This window comes from Haliotis rufescens, unplaced genomic scaffold (genome assembly GCF_023055435.1).
Source record: "Haliotis rufescens isolate VD_foot unplaced genomic scaffold, xgHalRufe1.0.p SCAF_29, whole genome shotgun sequence".
Classification (NCBI taxonomy): Eukaryota; Metazoa; Mollusca; class Gastropoda; order Lepetellida; family Haliotidae; genus Haliotis; species Haliotis rufescens.
This window is the reverse complement of record NW_025963990.1, coordinates 1798986-1820213: the sequence shown is the minus strand read 5'-3', so window position 1 is coordinate 1820213 and position 21228 is coordinate 1798986. Positions and strand designations below refer to the sequence as shown.

At 43.3% G+C, this 21228-nt stretch overlaps 1 protein-coding gene across 2 annotated transcripts in view; it reads right to left on the bottom strand.

Annotated features, from left to right (window-relative positions):
• Positions 1 to 21228, bottom strand: part of LOC124137708 — a 139094-nt gene that overhangs the window by 71878 nt on the left and 45988 nt on the right. For both annotated transcript variants that reach the window (XM_048402760.1, XM_048402761.1), the window contains exons 40-63: positions 21142 to 21187; positions 20009 to 20260; positions 18758 to 18812; positions 18447 to 18616; positions 17940 to 18116; positions 17317 to 17541; positions 17015 to 17057; positions 16708 to 16862; positions 16105 to 16281; positions 15397 to 15615; positions 15169 to 15217; positions 14270 to 14430; positions 13731 to 13892; positions 12717 to 12926; positions 11882 to 11924; positions 11327 to 11484; positions 10882 to 11043; positions 8984 to 9193; positions 8802 to 8844; positions 8443 to 8606; positions 7668 to 7841; positions 7257 to 7466; positions 7014 to 7056; positions 64 to 233 (exon numbers count right to left, since the gene is read on the bottom strand). In XM_048402760.1, the coding sequence (XP_048258717.1) occupies positions 64 to 233; positions 7014 to 7056; positions 7257 to 7466; positions 7668 to 7841; positions 8443 to 8606; positions 8802 to 8844; positions 8984 to 9193; positions 10882 to 11043; positions 11327 to 11484; positions 11882 to 11924; positions 12717 to 12926; positions 13731 to 13892; positions 14270 to 14430; positions 15169 to 15217; positions 15397 to 15615; positions 16105 to 16281; positions 16708 to 16862; positions 17015 to 17057; positions 17317 to 17541; positions 17940 to 18116; positions 18447 to 18616; positions 18758 to 18812; positions 20009 to 20260; positions 21142 to 21187 (3478 nt within the window). The remainder of the gene's footprint in view (positions 1 to 63; positions 234 to 7013; positions 7057 to 7256; positions 7467 to 7667; positions 7842 to 8442; positions 8607 to 8801; positions 8845 to 8983; positions 9194 to 10881; positions 11044 to 11326; positions 11485 to 11881; positions 11925 to 12716; positions 12927 to 13730; positions 13893 to 14269; positions 14431 to 15168; positions 15218 to 15396; positions 15616 to 16104; positions 16282 to 16707; positions 16863 to 17014; positions 17058 to 17316; positions 17542 to 17939; positions 18117 to 18446; positions 18617 to 18757; positions 18813 to 20008; positions 20261 to 21141; positions 21188 to 21228) is intronic.

Genomic DNA, 21228 nt, shown 5'->3' with positions numbered 1-21228 from the left:
TGTAAAGTGTATCAGATATTAATAGAACTGAATCTAGTTGTGCAAGGACTGTTTGAGCCCTACCGTTACCAGTCGAGGAGAAAGGGTTGTCCCAGTTCAACACCAGCTTAGGGAAGCTGATATCTGTGAAGACAGGTAGGCTGAGAGCACAAGGCTGGTCTGCCTCAAAGCACACCGATAGTTTCAGACTCATCAGATACTTCCAAGCATGAAGAAGGTCGTCAATCTTGAAACTGAAGAGGTGAGGTGTACACACTATTGTAAGTTGTACATACATACTAGTGTGTGGTATTGCTGGCCGATTGTATGCATATAACTGTAAGGTGTTTTATCTTCATTAATTGACTTTACTGCATTAATAAAGCGGTTATCAACGGCCGAAACACATGGTCATCCCCACTTGGTTTGTATCAAGGAGTACACATTAGAGACCGTAAGACTGTGATACAATGCGTGTTGAGATAGCACAAGGATCGTTTTGAGGAACGTGGGTCCAAGGTATTTTTACAAACCTGTAGAGGTAATGAATTCTCTGATGAAATCCTCCTTGGGGCACTTATTGCATTTTCCAGGCTGAAGAAAATCTACATGACATGTTGTAACTATTTTGTTCCTAATAAAATATTACCACACTTAAAAAACATCTTTTTTTGTATGATGTTCGACCACCCAAACAGGGCCTCACCCTGTTTGGCGCCACACGCCAAGGGAAGCAACTCACACCCAAATCACTTTCCATATGTCCTCTTGCAGACGGAATGTGGGGCGATGGGTGGCCGTGCCCCAAGGAGGATTTCATCAGAGAATTCATAACCTCTACAGGTTTGTAAAATTCTCTTTCAGATGAAATCCTCCTTGGGGCACTTATTACATAAACACAGACTCCCAAAGATAACTTAGGTAGAGGCATCCGTCTGCAACAAGCGTAAATAAACACATCGTTTTAATAAGAGAGTTCTGTTATTTTTTTAAAACCAACCTTATCATGTAGCTTCACCGTCGAGAGGCGGGGGCTGAAGACAAGGCGTGGTCGTAACCAAAAGTGATAATTATACACCCTCCGCGGGTTATTATCCTTTAGTGAAATATTGAGAACTCAAATACACCCCGCCCCCTTTTTTTCACCTTATACGAGTGAATTTTACGGGGAATTCGAAATCTATAGAGAATCCCTTAGTCAGGCTAGAGGGTCCCCGTAGTATCGAACGAGTGCTTTTGGAAACGAGTGCAGATCGTTTAGAGATGACGTCATAGATCGCCAGTTTCGTATAGAAAAGGCGTCGTTGAGCCGAACTAATCAATATGACAGAGAACTTTACGATCACGAAGCCTCAATCGGCTAGAGACGTAGAGCTCTAAGCAGTGCTCCGCACTGCTTGACCGAACCAAGCACGCTCCTTAGAGTGTTTATCGAGTTTGTAATGTTTGATGAACGTGCTTGGCCGGCTCCAAATAGCCGCTGAGCAGATCTCCTCAAATGGCAGAGCCGCGGCGTACGCTTTGGACGTAGCCACTGCTCTAACCGAATGAGCCTTCAGCCCCTCAGGGGTGTCCCTCCCTGTGTGTGTATAGGTCATACAGATAGCAGAAACAATCCACCGTGAAATAGATTGTTTGCTCGCAGGGGAGCCAGCCTTCCCAACGCCGTAGCAGAAGAATAATTGGTTATCCTTACGGATAGCCTTAGTCTTGCTGATATATCTTGCGGACATCCAAGACATGAGCATGTTTTGCAGAGGTCCCCGACGAAGAAGGCTGTGAAAGAGCAGGTAACTCTATAGGAGCTGTTACAAGGAACGCCGCCTTCCAGCTCAACAGCTGAATGGAGAGAGATCCCAAAAGGAAGGACCGGACAGCCAATCAAGAACGATTGACAAGTCGGTCGGATCCTGTCCACACCTGCTAGAAAGCGCTGCACTAAAGGGTGCGCACCCAGAAGTGCCCCAACGATAGGTACGTGAAAGGCTGCAATAGCTGTGGAGTACCCCCTGACTGTCGATGCGGCCAAGCCGTCATCCAGTCGCGACTGGAGGAACTCCAGGACAGCTACTAGATCTGCAGAAAAGGGATCTGCAATCCCCCTATCGACACACCATCGCGCATAGCAGGCCCATCGATCCTCATACTGAACGTTTGTCGAATCCCTCGGCGAAGCCAGTATTGTGTCTGCAACTTGTGCAGGAATACCGCTCTTCTGAAGGTGATTCCTGACAGTGGCCAAGCCACCCACTGAATCCTGGGATTCGGGTAGATAGCCTTGTTCTTCTGGGATAGGAGGTCCGGTCATAAAGGTAATAGAACAGGAGGCTGAGCCAGAAACCTGAGAATTACAGGAAACCAACTCTGCGCCAACCAAAGAGGTGCAAGTAGCACAAGTAGTCGCGCAGGCTGAGTGACTAGCTGAGATAGGACCCTGGAAATCAGAGGAACTGGTGGGAAGGCCCACAGAACTCCGTCCGTCCAATCTAGCTGGAAGGCGGTGCCAGCGACCTCGGTTTTGGGACTCGGGAGCAGAACGTTGGTATCTAGTGGTTCGCCCCAGACGCAAACAGATCCACCTGGAACGACCCGTACCACCGGGAGATAACCCCGAATATCCCCGGTTCGAGCCTCCACTCGTGAGGAGCGAGGATCCGGCGAGACAGAGCGTCCGCGCGGACGTTGTGTACCCCCGGGAGATAAACAGGTATCACCCTGATGTCATGGGTATCACACCACAGGAGGAACTACTACATCTCTTGGAGGAGTGACGTTTACACCGTTCCCCTCTGCCTCCGGGCGTAAGTCATCGCTGTTTGGTTGTCCATCTCTAGACGAACCACATGGCTCCGAAGCATATCCTGGAAGCGTTGGAACACCAACCTGACCGCTCTCAGTTCGAGCACATTGATGTGCAGTGAGATCTCTTGCTGGGACCATAGTCCCGATGCAGTGTTATCGTTCAGAACGCCTCCCCAGCCAGAGAGTGACGCGTCTGTTTGAACTGTGAGAGACAGAGCGGGAGTGTCGAGGGGGAGCCCCCGGGACAGATTCCCGTCCTTGGTCCACCACTGAAGATGTGTAATGAGCCATGTCGGGGTCTTGAGTATCGTGTCGAGGTCCTCCGAGTTCGCCCATAGCTGGCGTAACGCTTGTTATATGGGTCGCATTCTCAAGTGCGCTCGCCAAACCACATCCACTGTCGCCTAGCAACTGGAGCCAAGTACGAGCAGTGTGCCTGTTGGAGATAAGGAACTGTAAGGTTACGCTCCTGACCTTGGCAATGCGGTCTTGAGTTAGGGAGACAATCCCTCTCTCTGTGTTGAAATTCGCCCCCAAGAAGGTCAGATTCTGAGCTGGGGTCAGGTTGACTATCCACCCGAGCGTAATCATAACGTCTAACACCTCTTGTGTAGCAATCTTGCTCATGTGGTGAGATAGTGCTCGTAGTAACCAGTCGTCGAGGTATGGGTGACATAACCGCCTTTTCGATCTGGCCACTTGGGCAGGAATCAACATCAGCTTGGTGAACACCCTCGGGGCCGTAGAGATCCCAAAGGGTAGAACCCGGAACTGATAACACCTCCCGTTGAAAGAAAACCTTAGGTATTTCTTGAACTCGGGGTGTATGGGTACGTGAAGGTAGGTGTCTTTGAGGTCTATTGACGTCATCCATTCCCCTGTCTCTACAGCAGAGATCACTGCGCGCAGTGTCTCCATCTTGAAGGATGGTACCTCTATTAATGCGTTCAGCCTTCTCAAGTTGAGAATGGGCCTGAACCCTCCGCCTTTTTGGGTGACAAGGAAATACGTCGAGTAATAACCCTCGTTTTCCTGTCCCGTGGGTACTGGTTCAATAGCTGCCTTCTGTAGAAGCACTACGACCTCGGCCCTTAGTATTTCTGCCTTCTCTCGGGTAGCAGGCACTTGGGTGTGCCTTTTCCCAGAGAAGGGTGGCGGAGGAAGTCTCCATTGAGGCAAGTGGCCCTCCCTGAGTGTGGACAGGACCCAGGGGTTGGATGTTACATTCTCCCATTCCGAGAGGAAGAGGGTTACTGGGAACCCATCCCTGCTCCGCGAAAAGGCTGCTGAGATTGACCAGCGCCTCGGCCCCTGGCTTTGCCTTTCTTGCCCCTCCCCAAGCCCTTGCCTGATGGAAGCAGCTGCTTCCAGGAAGGCTTGGGTTGCCGAGCCGGCGTCTCGGCAGGGGGGGAGTCAAGTGGGGATGGCCGTTTGCGGGGCTTACTAGGCACTTCCAACAAGGCTTTTGATTCCTTGATGGAGGCGTAGAGCTCCGCGGCCTCCCGAACTACCTGCTGCGCCCCCGGGAAAAGGGTAGAACCCATCCGAAAGAGGAGCGCCAGTAGCTCTTGGCGTGTCGATGCTGAATACTTAGATACAGACATCCATAGCCTGCGCATGCCCATAACTTCGCACATCATTTGGGAGGCACAACTACGTATAGCGTCCCTCGCCAAATGACTGTGGACCTCCGTCAGTTGCCTGGCTAACTCCGATGTGTCGCCCTGTCCCTCCCCCACCAGCTCCCTCTGCACCACAGAAAGGTAAGCTGAGAGGACCGTTATCTGAAGCTGTTGGCCGGCGTTACGGAACTGCTCCTCGAAGCAGACGTACGCCGCCTTAAGCTCGGCGCCACAGAGTGTGAAGGGAGGCAATCTCCGGCCCTGCTTGGCCTTAGCCAAGGTGGGCGTCGAAAGACCCCCCCAGGGTCACCGAGGTCCAGACGCATTCTTCGACCGAAGGTACCTCGAAATCTCGGTCCTCTGCCGTACCGTTTACTAAGTTCGGGGAGGTCGAACTTTTTTCAGTGGATCGATGACCTCGTGCGTCAATGACGACGGAATACGGAGTCGCACCTGGGGCTTGCAAGGAGCAAACGCGTCCCCCGGAAGGCGGAACTCAGACGGGTCCGACTCGGGAGCGGGGGCAGCCACCTGCGGCAGTACTTAGACAATTTTGTCCCGCACGTGTCACAGAGAGGAAGCGAAGGAAAACCCTGCAGGGGTCTCCGAACCTTCCTCTCCCTCCTCCATCAACTCCTCATCCCTAGTCTCCGAGCCGAAAGGTTAACTCCGACTCCTCGACCTAGGAGGAAGTAGACGGTACCGGGAGCGGACGTTTGAAGGCCTGTGACCTCCGATCCCCCGGCTGTCCCCTGCCCGAAGCTGAATCCCGGTCCCGAGGTGCTGGGGGTTCGAGAGAACCCACCTGACCACTGGGCACGGAACCACAGGTCAAAGCCTCGGCCTCCAAGAAGGCCTCCGGCTCCGCCTGGGAAACAGGCGTGGAGGAAGGCACCTGCCACCCCTCTGCTGGAGATCGATCTCGATCCCGAGCCAATGCCCGGGCGCCGGGCATTCCACAAGGCCCCAATGCCGCGTCCGACACCCGATATTCGGGAAGCCCCGCCTGTAACTCCTCGCGGAGCTGGGACTTGACCTCCTCAAACATGGATGTCATCTGCGACCTCAAGATGGAAGAAATATCAGCCAGATTGACAGAAGGTGCAGGGGTGCGTGACTGATCTATGGGAACCCCACTAGCCTGATTCCCTGACCTCTTAGGCTCCTTGTTACTGGAGGCCGAAGATAAAGACGCGGGACCTTTGCCCTTATTACCCTTACCCTTACTTTTGGAAGGGGGGGGGGGGGGGGGGACGGACTTACCCCTTATATCTGCCCCCGCCTCGAGTAGCCTCTTGTAGTGTAACAAGTCCGCATGGCGACTCTTGGTCATCTTGGGGGTGAAGCTTATGCAGAAAGGGCAAGCTTGGTCATCATGACATAGTTCAGCCGGACAACGAATGCACTTTTCCTGATTGTCTTGAGGCGGGATACTGGCTTCACAGCCGGAACACAATTTGAAGGCCTGTAAGAGACCGTTAATTTTTTGAGCCGGTGTGCATGTATGTTTCATGTATAAGTGCAAGAGATAAAACAGAAACAATCATTAAGGTGCCGTGCAAAGGTGCAATGTAATATACGATATAATATATATACGTTATTAAGGAGCTAGTAATTTTTTTATAAAATACAAGCTTCTGACGTCCGTTTTACGGAGAAAGCCTGAGTTAAAAAATTTGTTGAGGCATTTTAGAACTTCAGGTTATAAAAGGAAATATGTAGTTTTACAATGTAATGGTAGTGAACAACCATGTCGTTTTTATAAATGATCATGAGTTAAAGTATCAAAAACAATGATGACTACCAAGCGGCAGCCATTCCGATTGAATGGACGTGCCACGTACGCATGGACGCCAAAGTTACAACATCAAACTTAAAGGAAATGCGAGGTGTTACGCCTTTGCAGAAAGAAAAGGGAATTTACCACACATACAGTTTGTTCAGCCATGTCTTCAACTGGGATCGTTCAATCGATTTGTTGAAAGAAAAAAATCTGAGCTCTCTCATGTAGGTCTTGACTTGACAGATGACATGTGGAAAGTGATTTGGGTGTGAGTTGCTCCCCTTGGCGTGTGGCGCCAAACAGGGTGAGGCCCTGTTTGGGTGGTCGTACATCATACACAAAAAAACGTTGTTCTTTTAGTGTGGTAATATTTTATTAGGAACATAATAGTTACAACATGTCATGTAGATTTTCTGCAGCCTGGAAAATGCAATAAGTGACCCAAGGAGGATTTAATCTGAAAGGTAATATATTCTATTTGATGGTTTAATCAGACCTAAACATTATGCAAGCACTTGCATATTACACATACCAACTTTATGCTAAATAACAGATAGGGCAGATCTTGACACAAACATGGACCATACTGCATGTAACTCAGACATTGTATCCGAGTAACATCAACTGTCATGGCAGTACTGTCAAGATTTCCTTATTAAACAGAACGTTCAATATGTTCCAAGATTTTGCATTCATTTTCAGTATCACATCATGTGTTTCATATAGTCTGTGGAGTCAACTTCATGTCAAGCTGAAGTGTAAAGTTTAGTTCCCCATAAAAAATATGATAAATTGACCGTTAGTACATAATTAATCATTGAACTCACCTCAATCTAACGACGCCATTAAGGTTGAAATTTTCCCATTCACCTGAAAACCATAAGCAACATGTTGACTTACTCGTAAATATAATCAAATGTGGATTATATGTCATATATGTCTCTGTCAGTAAAACTGTAAAAAATATGTTCCTATACATACACTGCTATTCAAAATAAACGGTTGGGGTTCTTCTCGACAGGAATGTTCACACATCAGCATGATGTTCATGTTGATGCAAAGAGACTTACCCCATTTGTAGTTGAACAGTGATATCTGTACGGTGAGTTTCTCGATAACGACAGTCAGGACAAGGTTCCGCGTGTCCAGGAGGATCTTGAAGTTGAAGGACATCCCAAGACTGACCAAATCCACACAACAGTCCAGTCCAGTGCAGTAGTCGGGGATGTGACATGACAGGCTGTCCGGTAGGGTTGGGAGGGTCGTTGGTTTTGGACATGCTGAAATGCCAAAGAATACCCGATTATCCGCCAAAGCAAATGCCCCAGTTTATGATATGCAGTACGTAAGCTGAGGATTTCTTGACATTTTGTGAACAACAGAGGTTCCTACGTTTAGTAGCATCGGTATGTCTCTACATGTGAGCAATTGGATGAGAATATTAATTTGCAAAGCTGAAAATGCGTTCTGGAGCCATTTACCATTATTCCACCCTGTAGCGTCCGCCTTGTATATCCCCCTCTGTCTGTCACACATGGGGTTCAGGAGGTACCCAGAGATGCCCAGGGCTAGAGCCAGCTGGAACCGGAATGCTGAGGTCAAGACTTGACCAATGTTCAGATTGTTATTGCTCAGCCAGTTTTTCAGGGAGAAACCTGTGCATAATGGAGTATAATAAGATAGTGTACATGCATAACCATTATATCGTGTTAATGTACAACTTAAAATAACAAGTTGGATACAGTGAGTTTACGTTAGCAATCTACATTCACCATTAGACTGGGATGTAAGCCATGGTGGTGTCTTCTTTTATTATCGTATCCGATCTAATCATATATTGAATTACATGCTTAAGCAAAATCCGGTTTATCATAATCTAATTTGTCAATTGAATATGAAGTGATATTACTATTTTAAAATTAAAAGGTTAATTTGAATTAAAAGTTCATAAAAGTCAATTGTTTATCATGCTAAACTCAAGCCTCCTTATAGACATTCGTCTTCTTGTATTACTGTTTCTCGGGTCTTGTCAACTGATACACTGAGATGATCAAACAAGGTTTATCATTAATGTAGGCAATGGTCATGCCTCTTTTTGTTATTGTTTCTCGAGTACTAGTCTATTGTTACATAGGGGTACTCAAACCAAACGAAATTCTGTACTTCATGATACACAAAGCATGATGCGTGGGATATTCCCTTAAGCAATGTAGTTCTTATGTTAACTGTTGTAATACCCAATGTCCACTGACTTACCTTTGAGGGACAGGGTTGAGTTCCAGTCGCATCCAGGGTTTGGAAATCTGGCTTGGTTTAACACAGGTAGGGTCACCAGACACTTCCCTCCAGCCTCGAAACAGGCACTGATGTTGAGACTGACAAGGAATTGTTTCTCTCCCTCGTGGTTGTCGATGGTGAAACTAAAAAAAGACAATTTTGGGTTTTGTCCAACTACAACGCACTATGATAACATTAAGTGATGACTCACATTCATCACTAATTTAAGACTGATTAGGTTAGGTTAGAATAGGCAGGTTTTTTTCAGGACATATTCGATAAGCAGCCACGAAAACAGCAACTTACTACAACGTTATATAAATATTTGAATAACTTACTCTGTTCGGAATATTCCCTTCACATTGAACGATTCAGGTGTTCCTGAAGAAAGAAAAAGGAAAACACTGATTTGAAAAATATATATAATGGCACATTGGCCGTTCCTAATAACAAAAGAATATTGGATGTTCTGGTCTACAACTTTGTCACCAAGGTTAATAATAAATCACATTTCGCCTACCAAATTGGTAGTTGAAGAGCAGTCTGCTAAACTCCAGCTTCTCTATGGCCAGTGTGAGGGTCATCTTGCACATGTCCAGGTCGACCTTGAAGTGGACATTCCGACTGATGAGAGGCACAGTGAGACAACAGTCTATTCCTGTACAGTGGTCGGGGAGACTGCAGGACACAGAGTCTGGTAGTGTAGGGAGTGAAACCTGTTTTGGGCAGTCTGCAACAAAACACGAAATAGGAATAAATATCACTTCATTTCACTGCATAACTGTTCAAGAACTTTCCTGGCCAAAGGCTTTTCCACAGAAACAATGACAGTTGGTCTACAAGTTGATGAATTTATATCTATGCATAGACCTTCAGAAGGACAAAAAAAAAATATTCCCAAGATTGTATGTGAGATGCATTCAGCTTTACAATTGATAACTGTCAAGCCGCTTCAGCCTTTGTGTACATGTCAGAACCTTTACGATCGAGTTTGCTCTTTCTTCGAAAATTGCAAAGAGCATCATTTGAATATTGCCCAAAAGATGTTTGATTAAGGTAACAACATACAGAACCTAAGTAAAATTTAAGAGTAGAAGACATTTCCAAATTCTAACGCATCAAAAGCCAAAATTAAGTCGATGCAATTTCCTGTTTTGACTATCACATGTTCCCGTGCATGTTTGTTCACATGTCCACTTGACTTGCCTTTGCATGTGTTTGTTATGGATGCTACCGGTGGCACAGGAACAACTCGCGACCAACTGGCATCATCACTATAATGATAGTGATTTTGCAATGCCTTTATAGTGCCTTTGACACATATACTCACACGCAAAAAAAACGCAAGTCGAGTATGCAGTATACATGTTATTTATCTTCAACAGTAACGACAAAAAATACTAATAGGGCAAGATTGACAAAAAATTGACTGGAGAAGGCTAAATGGATTAAAAGGCAGATGACATCATTGTTTTTTTCAAATGTTAAGGGCTTACACAGTTTCGGGTCAATACCAAAAATGTCAGTCAATACCTGGTGTGACCACCATTAGCACTGATCACTGCCACACATCTCCTGTACATTGAGTGGATCAGACGATTTGTGAAGGCCCTAGGGATCCTCCTGCACACATCCAGAGCAGTTGTGCGTAGTTCATCGGCAGTTGTAGGGACTGGGCGCACATTGTGGAGACGCCTTTGAACCTCATCCCACAAGTGTTCGATGGGGTTCAGATCAGGGCTGAGGGCTGGCCACGGTAGAACGCGGATGTTGTGTTGTTGCAGAAAGTCCATGGTAGCTCTGGCAACATGGGGACGAACGTTGTCCAGCTGGAAAATGTGTTGTTGATGTTGTGCAAAAATTGGAACAACGTGGGGTCTGATCACGTGGTCGATATACCGCTGAGCAGTGACGCCGTGTCCCCGACCTTGACCAACATTCAGAAGCACATGGGTCCAAGTCTGGTATTAAGTCTTAAGACTTTCTCTGAATTTTAGTTAGGCGTGGCATTGTTGACCAAGGAGTAGTATGTCAAAGAATCGGCCACAGTTTTATACCCACTGCAGTTCGTGACAGTTCGTGTATTTTCGATTTCGCGAGAAATGGGTGCATGATACCCACATATTCATTGAAATGGTGCGTTTTGGCGATTCGCTTGTTATGTTGCGTTTTTACTCGGGGCTTCCAAAATGCAACCAAAACTATTGATAACACCATGAGGCTTCACTACATGCTAAAACTCGTATCAATTTATGGTTCCGTGTTTGTTACCTATTTGCTTAAAACCACTTGCGTTTCTTTTGCGTGTGAGTATATTTCTTTATGAGTTTGGGAAAGGTGTTGTTGCATTATTTTGTTTATTTGTATGTTTTGTTTAATGTTCGAATGAATGTGATTTTTCTTTAAATGTTTCCTGACCCGAGTTCCAACCATTTGCGCCTCGCCCATCCATGGAGCACGGAGGTTCCAGAACGTAGTCTGAAAGACCCAGAGTGTCAAACAGCTTGTCTACCAGGGCGTCTGTCAGTCTGTCCGCCAATGCAGCGCCTTCTGATGTCACAAACTCACTCAGGGAGAAATCTGAAGCAAAGAAACATCACGTTCCTATATAAGTTTGTGTATCTACTTACAGCTGACATGTTCTAGCACGTAGTCATTATATGCATATATGGATATTTCTATGATTACAAATGACAGGATTGAAAAACACGATATAATCATGACCTTCAATGTATAAATTACTTCATTCTTATACATGTAAATAATAGTCAATGTTATTCACACGGACTCCAATGTAATGTTAGGCCCACATCAATCCAGCAATATGGGACATAAATATAAAGGCTATCAATGGTACACTTACTTTGCAGCTGTTTGGTGGCATCCCAGACACAGAATGGTTTTGGTAGGATCATGTCTGTGAACACAGGGAAGGTAAACTGACACTCCTCTCCAGCAGTCAGACACACCTTAAGGCTCAGGTTCACCAGGAACTTCTTCTGACCCGAGTTGATGGCATATCTGAAATGTAAATCTTTCTATCAGAACTGTAAATCGTTCTTTAACTCACACTATAGTACAATCAACTTTCTAGACTAGCATTGGTTTTGGTTTGGTTTGGTTTGTTGTTTAACGCCACACTAAGCAATATTCCAGCCATATGACGGCGGTCTGTAAATAATCGAGTCTGGACCAGACAATCCAGTGATTGATATCATGAGCATCTATCCACGCAATTGGAATCGATGACATGCTTCAACCAATTCAGCGAGCTAGACTACCATTGAACATGACAATGGAAAGTTGATTCAGATCTAAACCCAAACAGTTCTCGTCAGCACCAGATGTGTATCCCTTTCAGTATCACTTATTAAAACTGATTAGATGTTAACTGTAAATTAATAACTAAAATACTTACTCAATTCGTACAAGTCCTCCAAGATCAATAACTTCTGTTTCACCTTTGAAGAATAACATATTGTTATCAATACCAACGCATTTATGAACTCACCTGTACAAATGACAGGTGCATATTTCCCCTTTAATTTTAATTAAACCAAACCTTCCGGGAAAATAATGTGGACCACCATTTCAGATGAATTAGAATATGATGCGATCATTCCCTTTATCTTTTTAAAATATTTTGCAATAGTCTATTTCACCTGGAGTTACCAGAAAAAGGATGGAATATGTGCAAAAGTTTGTGAAGAACTATTCCACAAGTTGTCATTTTGCCTGCTTTGGATAGTGAACTGATTTTGAGTATCTATTGTAACAGTGTAAAATGTACCCATCTGATGTTATCAGATGTTAACTTACACCACGTATAGTTAAATCAGTGTGCCACTTAACCCATGTATAGTTAAACAGTGTACCACTTAACCCATTTATAGTTAAACAGTGTACCACTTAACCCATGTTTTGTTAAACAGTGTACAACTTACCCCATGTATAGTTAAACAGTGTACCACTTAACCCATTTATAGTTAAACAGTGTACCACTTAACCCATGTATACTTAAACAGTGTACAACTGACCCCATGTATAATTAAACAGTGTACAACTTACCCCATGTATAGTTAAACAGTGTACATCTCACTCCATGTAAAGTTAAACAGTGTACAACTTACACATGAAAAGTTAAACAGTGTATACCTTACCCTATGTATAGTTGAACAGTGTACAACTTACCCCATGTACAGTTAAACAGTGTATAATTTACGCCATGTATAGTTAAACAGTGTATAACTTACCCCATGTATAGTTAAACAGTGTATGACTGAACTCCAGCTTCTCAATACCGACTCTTAAGTTGTAGTTACAGGAGTCCAGGAAGAGGTAGGCATTGAAGTTCCGTTTGACCTGTGACACCCTGACACAACACGTGACCCCGGTACAGTAGTCGGTCACGTGACAGAAGACGTTGGGAGGCAGAGCTGGCAGGGTGATGTTCTCAGGACAAGCTGCAAATTTTCAACATATCTACACACATTATACCATATGCTTGGACACTCAACGTACACTGTCAAACAATCAAAATTAGGTACATTCTTTCCTGATTAAATCAACTGACGGCCATACTGATACCACCTTTGTTTCCAGGCCTTAGTATACGACAATGCACATGCAGGTTTTTATGCTAAAACATTTATAATTGTATTTCTTACTTGACGTACCAAATACAAATATATTCCTACCTTTATTATATTTCATTTATGAAAGCATGTTCATTTAATAGAATATAGTTAAAAATTAGTTGTTTGGTACAATTTCATATTACCATAAGCAGGACAAATTTAAACTAATAAAGATACAAGTCGGTTTCTTGGTGCATTGTGATGTCGTCCACACACACATTCTAAATATACCAGATTACCGAAATCATGAACAATTGTCTAACACCTCATATTCATTCGGACGATTTATCATTCATAAACCGTTTACATGCATGTAGCAGGACTATATCCAGCTTATATATTTCTTCAAGACCCGGATTTCAGCGCCATGCATAACCATTGGCATTATCTTGGAATTTTTGAAAGAAATCTGGTTTAAAAGGTTGAAATGAATGTATGCATTTCAAAAGTTACCCAAACCCTATGAGTCAATCAAGCAATAATACCAGCAGGTATTCACCAGTAAAGCTTTCTCTAAATTAAACATCCCACCCATGTTTCTAAAATAGAATCCACAGACGATGACGATGACAAACAAAATACTTATGAGCCATCAGCTACATCACAACATTCACTCAGTGGGACACCTACCATTGTTCCATCCTCCCACAGCGCCCCTGTACGGTTCCAGGTAGTCCTGACACGGTCTGTCCAGTAGGAACTGTTTGATACCGAGCTCTTCCAGCAGGACTGCTGACAGCTGAGCTGTGATCTCACTACCCTTTTCCCTTAGCCACTCACTCAGAGAGAAATCTGAGAGAAGAAATGGACATGGTTCCAGACAAATTAATATTCAATACAATAACTCATATTTTAGATCTGTGTATTGACTGTTAACAAACAACATCCTATGTTTAAGTGAGTGAGTATGGTTTTACATCGATCTTAGCAATGTTCCAGCTATATCACAGCAGGGGACACCAGAAATTAGCTTCACACATTGTACACATGTTGGGAATCGAACCCGGGTCTTTGGCGTGACGAGCTACCCCACCGCCCCTCCGTTATTTAAGGTCAAAATAAGTATAACCTAGTGGGCCACAGTTTCCTTTAAGTGAGTGAGTTAACCTTATTGTTCGATGTTAAATTATATATCGCAACGTCGCCATATGCCAACAGTGTTGCCTTACTTTGTAGTTTGAATCCCTGGAACTTGGCACAGCCTGGCATGGGAAGTCGTGTCTGATCCAGCACCTTCAGATCCAGCTCACAGTCATCTCCCTCCAGACACAGACTCGCAGTCAGATCAACTATAAACATTTGCTGGGACAGAAGCCGATCAATCTTGAACCTGTGAAATAACACACCGATAGACAGAACAATGGACCATCTGTGGGAGTTCAGAAAATGTCGAATACATCAAAGCTGTAGCTCTAATAAGCATTGATGCATGGACCGATACTGTTCGGCCTTCAATGTTTGGTTTTCTAAATCAAACTCATGGGACAATTTAACAGTGTTTGTTTGCTTGTCTCTTGAAACCCGAGTCGATACCAGACAATCGTCCAAATCACCGACCTAACCATCCGGCCATTGAGTATTTTCCCAATTCCATGGCATTTGATTGGCTACCAAAGTAGTGTGTGTAATATGTTTTTGTTTCCATAAATTTTCAAACATTAGATCACCCCTCCATTGGATTACTTTTTATGATCGCTTGATGACAGGGTGGGCGTGGTTGATTCTTCTAAACGATGTCATTGATGTAGTATAGTCTCTATCATTTGTGCGCTTGATTAAATAAGCAGTAAAATTATTATAAGAATTGACTACCGGTTTCTACATTATTTTTAGATCTCGCGAAACGCAAAAATTGTTTGAGTCAATTCTTAATTGAAACGTTTAGAAATAACTTAATGCACCTGAAGGTACATGTAACCAGCTTTAGTCAGATTCAATACATGTGTATTATCGGATTTGTTTTCAGGGCCAAGATAAGTTGAATGAGCATGTTTGTGGGGCATACAAAAGCCAAGAACATGTAATGATCGCAAAGTATTAAATGTAAAATAAGTTTGTCGACACTTACCTCAGTTTGAGAAGAGGAACACCATCGAACGTAATTATTTCTTCTTTTCCTGAAACAAGATTGGACTATGTACCGTACAAACCGAAACACGTTAACGTCAAAAACGCAGAAAACAACATGATGCATCTCCTCTTTCTTTTTTCGTATCTTTTTCATATTTTTCGCCCGTTAAACTTTCAACTTTTATTTAAAGTAATATCATTAGAAATTGTTTCACATAAGACATACCCCACTTGTAGTTAAGAATGTTGTGCTTAAAGCTGAACTTCTCAATGGAGCCTTCAATAAGGTAGTTACAGAGGTCAATGTTGAAGGTCGTGTGAAGAGACAGGTCAAGGACGTTGCTATGGAGACAACAGTCTATCCCCAGACATTTGTCCTTGATGTGGCAGTTAGCAGGTAGGGTTATTGGGGGGAGGGTGATAGCGCTTCCACCCAAGTCACAATCTGAAATAAGGATGAAGATGATGATAATACTTTAAAGAGAAGCCATGATCCACGATACAGTCTAGACCTGTTGAGTAATTTGTGTCAAATTGAGTGTCTGTGTGTGATTAGGGTAATGATTTATTTCTTGATTGGTATTCATCACAACATTATGTTTTTACAGACATACAAAAGAGAGTTTGAATAACATGTCCCAAATTTGCTTGAGATGCCAATGAGTGCCACGTGGTCCACAGCCTCTTATTGTCACTATAACAAAATGTAAATCACGCTTCATTTTAAACAGAGAACTAAATCGTCTAATAGACCAAACATGCATGTGAAAAAGACTTAAGACAAAAAAGAACTATTCAGGGCATCGCGCATGCGTGCCTGATCACCTGAATGTAATGTTATTGAAACATGTTATTCATAGTGTGTAAAAATAAGGTTACATATATATAGTCAGTGTGTCCTATTTGTGCAATGAAAGTGACTAATGATAATGACCATTCTTCCAGTTGCCCGCATCAGCTGGCTGGTACTTGAGACTACTGCGGTTACATGGTGGATTCAGCATCTTGTCATTGATACCCAGCTGTTCCAACAGAAGGTTCACAGCTGTCCGTGCCAGACCCTTGGTCAAGTCCTGTCCCCTGGCTTTGACCCAGTCTGATATCCTGAAGTCTGGAGATTGAAACATTATAGGTAGGTAGGTAGATAGATGTAAGGGTGAATTGGGGTATGGGTGGATAGGTAGATTGATTTGAAGGAACACTGTCACACCAATTACACCCCTACCCCTACACCTTGCAATCATTCCAACACCCTACGCCCATGGTCCCCATCTTCAACAGTTTAGCCTCTGAATATGTGTTGCAAATACTATAGGGAGAATCTTCCAAACTGTGATACTTTGTCATTGAATGTCTAACCCAACTGAGCGGGTAGCTATATGTCACTACCAAGACCCGCTCGGTTACCTATGCAACTTTGGTGCATACATTTCAAAGTTCAAAACAACATTATTTGTTCAGAGTTGGTGAGATACATTATGAAGTTCTGTGGTATCCAGATTCCGTACGGGGGCACCATAAACAAGAGCTGGCTTACTCTTTAGATTCCACCTGGCATCAAGGTCGCAGACAAGCTGTGGAACTTCGGTTCCCTTCATAATAGGCGTGGAGAAGAGGCAGGAATCCTTCTCCAAGCACACCCCAATGTCAAGATCAAGGAGCAGAACCTTGTCTTTCTTCTTCAAACCAAATCTGTGTTAATGAAAATGATAAACTTTTTGAACGTATGGTAGATGTTGAAACTTTTATTTACACCCAAACACATTTCAACTTTTTGCTCTTATTACACCATATACGTACATTACTGAGGCTAATATTACCAGCACTCCTGAAAAGTAGCTTACTTGATCTGGAAGACATCGGCGATGTCCAGCATCATTGATGTACCTGGAGATGAACCATCAGATGATGAGACTCAGATAATAACTCGGAAACAATATTAAGGCACGTCTGTTTTGTAATGTAAGTACATAGAATGGCATTATATTCTTTAAATACCAGTATAATTTGGATCAGCCTCATATTACAAAGGAGATTTTTTTACCCTGAGATTGGAGTGAGTGAGTTAACTAAACCTCGCTACAACTTTTGACATTTATCCACATAAAAAACAGAGCAGTATCCTAGCCGACAACAGGCCACGTACCAGCATCGAGGTCAATATCATCCCCTAACATTCCTATCGTGGTAGTTTTGTTCTCGATGGCAGCATTAATGACGTAGTCGCACATATCGACGTTCAGGACGGCGTTGAAGGACATCTCCAGAAAGGGGACGTGGAAACAGCAGTTTATCTTTGTGCATGTGTCCACTAGGTGGCAGTACATATCTGTTGGAAGCTTGGGCAGCTTGCCAATACTCTTGGGGCATTCTGAAGCACAACGTGTAATTCATTCCCTGGTTGGTAATAATCTGTGTATGAAGATATCATGCATATGTTGTTATTCAGAGGGGTACATTCAACTGGAAACTTCTGGTGGTCAATGTATTCAGGGCCGTTGATTCAGTCATCTAAACCCATGTTACAAGATTATCTGCACGCAGAACTGTGAAATTGTCTTAGAGTGAGTGAGTGATTATTGTTTAAAGCGCCGATTTTAGCAATATTCCGGCAATATCACGGCGGGGGCACCAGAAATGGGCTTCACACATTGTACTCAAATGGGGATTCGAACCCGAGTCTTCTGCGTGACGAGCTAAAACTTTAATCATTAGGTTACCCCACCGAAACGAAATTGATTCGTATTTGGAAAATTAAACTTTTCCTACCATTCCTCCAGCCGCCAACACTGGGGCTGTATGGTGGTCTAGACACATCACACCTCTGGTCCAGCAGGTACTCGGAGATGCCGAACTTGTCCAGTAGGATCCTGGCAGCTGCCTGGGAGAGGGACTTCAGGTTGATGTCAAGGTCAAGGTCACGCAGCCAGTCAGAAACTGAGAAATCTACAACGATAGGCAACAATCCCTTTTTAACCATGAAAACTAAGTTTCAACGAAAATAACTTTCATAACTTTTCATTAACGTGAATCTTATCGCTACAAACCTCTTACATGCAAAACGGAACATGCAAAATTTGGAAACAATGTTTAAGCAACATTTACAGTTCCTCTAAAAGTGGGTAAGAAAGAATAAAAATGACAAAAAATGGAGTTACACACTGACAAAAAGTAGAAATATTTAAAGTTCAAAGTTAGATCTTCTGTTAAGCAGACTGATCAGGAACACCGTGTCAGTGAATGTAAACCAGCAGTTCTGTGCTAAAGTGGACCTACTTTGTTTTGTGAACTCGACAAGTGCATTGGCATCACAGGCAGGTATCTTCTCCTGATTCATCAGCGTTATGCCTCCTTCTGGGTAACAGAAGCTATCACCGTCTATAGGAATACACGTGTGGACACTCAGGTCAACGAGGACGCCTTTGGGATACTTCGAGATCGTAAATCTGGAATAGATAAAATACACAGAAACTGTCACCGTCTATACATTTAGAGTTTTGTTCATGGCCATGCAAGAAATATTTCATTTTTTTATGTTCCTGCAGAGCGAATATAAAGATTTTCTAAATGTGAAAGAGGTTACTCACTTGATGATAACTGGAGATGGGTTGCCATTACCTATTTGCAGTTGATTTTCAGTCCCTAGGGAAAATATAAATGAAGCGCAAAATATTAAAAATAAATTAAAGAACATCAATAAATACTATTTCGAAATGTATAGTGTATATTTTAAAACTAATGATTGACACATGTATGTCACATTTGCCTGAGACGTTATCCACATCGAATGAATCGATAAATGTTTGGCCATATTCAAACCACACCATCACGGCCTGTAAATAAACTTATAAGGCAAACAAGTCCCGATCACGTCATCGGGAAAAGAAGACACAGAATCGGTCAACTTAGGTCCCAATATCAGTCAACTCTTCCCGCTAGAATTAGGTACCCGGGACCATGTCTGACCTTGGTAAAATTTAATCATGTATAGATTATGCCCCTAGTTAGCACCTGAAATCACACATGAATGCCTTCACGCACATATATGGCACGAGATACGTCATAAACATAAGCAATAACACACATTGATCACTTAGAACGGTGCACAAAAGAAGAAGCCAAAAATGCTAGTTCAAATTAGATGTCAACAGTCAAACGACTAACCCCAGTTGTATGTCAACAGTCAAACGACTTACCCCAGCTGTATATCAACAGTCAAACGACCTACCCCAGCTGTATGTCAACAGTCAAACGACTTACCCCAGTTGCATGTCAATAGTCAAACGACTTACCCCAGCTGCATGTCAACAGTCAAATGACTTACCCCAGTTGTATGTCAACAGTCAAACGACATAACCCAGTTGTATGTCAACAGTGAAAAGACTTACACCATTTGTATGTCAACAGTCAAATGACTTACCCCAGTTGCATGTCAATAGTCAAACGACTTACCCCAGCTGCATGTCAACAGTCAAATGACTTACCCCAGGTTGTATGTCAACAGTCAAACGACTTACCCCAGTTGCATGTCAATAGCCAAACGACTTACCCCAGCTGTATATCAACAGTCAAATGACTTACCCCAGGTTGTATGTCAACAGTCAAACGACTTACCCCAGTTGCATGTCAATAGCCAAACGACTTACCCCAGCTGCATGTCAACAGTCAAATGACTAACCCCAGTTGTATGTCAACAGTCAAACGACATAACCCAGTTGTAGGTCAACAGTGATAAGACTTACACCAGTTGTATGTAAACAGTCAAACTACCTACCCCAGTTGTATGTCAACAGTCAGATGACTTACCCCAGTTGTATGTCAACAGTCAGATGACTTACCCCAGTTGTATGTCAACAGTCTTTCCTTATGGTAGTAGCTCCCGAAGCCGACCTCCACAGTGAAGTTACACGGTTCAAACTTCAGGAAGAAGGGGACGTGCTTGACGAGGGGCTTCTCAAACAGCGGGATGTCGAAGGAGAAGTTCACACAACACTCTACACCGAAACAGTTGTCCGGCAGTTTACAGTTGACGTTGTCCCGGAAACTGGCGGGTAGGAGCTTCTTGTAGTCTGGGGGGGACCAAGGGCAGTCTGAGGAAAACAGACAGTTTGAAGTCACTTTGCCAAGTTAAAATGTTTTTAACATAAACTTAGACGTTTTCAACTATATTAAATATTGTTGTTATACAAACAATATCGTCTACTCAACCACCTGTGTCGGTCATATAATATTTATGTGCGTGTATGAGATCATGCAATGAAACCTTATTTAGTCTCAAGGTCGAAAGACCATCGAAAGTATATCGAGTTATCTCTCGTTCGGGACAAACGGAGTATCAATATTAAACGATAGTGCATATACAGATTGGACCTCAATCATTATATCACATCGCCTTAAAGCACAAATGTCATATTTAGTTCGAGTTAAGGTCTCACTATGTATTTATCAACAGGGTTCATAAAATGTATTGATACATGAAGTTGGCTTTAACTATTTACAACTTATAACTAATTCAGAACCAACAGCATGGCATGGTTTTGTGGGAGTGAAAGTCTTGAAATTATGTTTTTGTGTTTCTTACTTTGTCTACACTAAACATCTATTACTTTCAGGTCTACCACATAATGAAAACAAATGATTCCATACATACATTCTGTAAAACACAAACATAAAATGTGCAAATAGATTTTTAACTTCCAGCTGTTATACCACCTTGTTTGTTTGTTTGTTGTTTAACGCTGCATTCAGCAATATTCCAGCTATGTGACAGTGGTCTGTAAGTAATCGAGTCTGGACCAGGAAATCCAGTGACTTATATCATGTGCATCGATCCACGTAATTGGGATACGATGACTTACATCAACCAAGTCAGCGAGCCTGACCACCCGACCCCGTTAGTCGCCTCTTACAACAAGCGTGGGTTGTAGAAGACCTTATTCTACCCCGGATCTTCACGGGATTGTCATACTACCTGGTTGGGGTGTTAATGCTGCACAGCTTCCGTCTAACAGAACTTTCTGAAAAACAGGTACAAAACATTAATAACAACATTACTGTC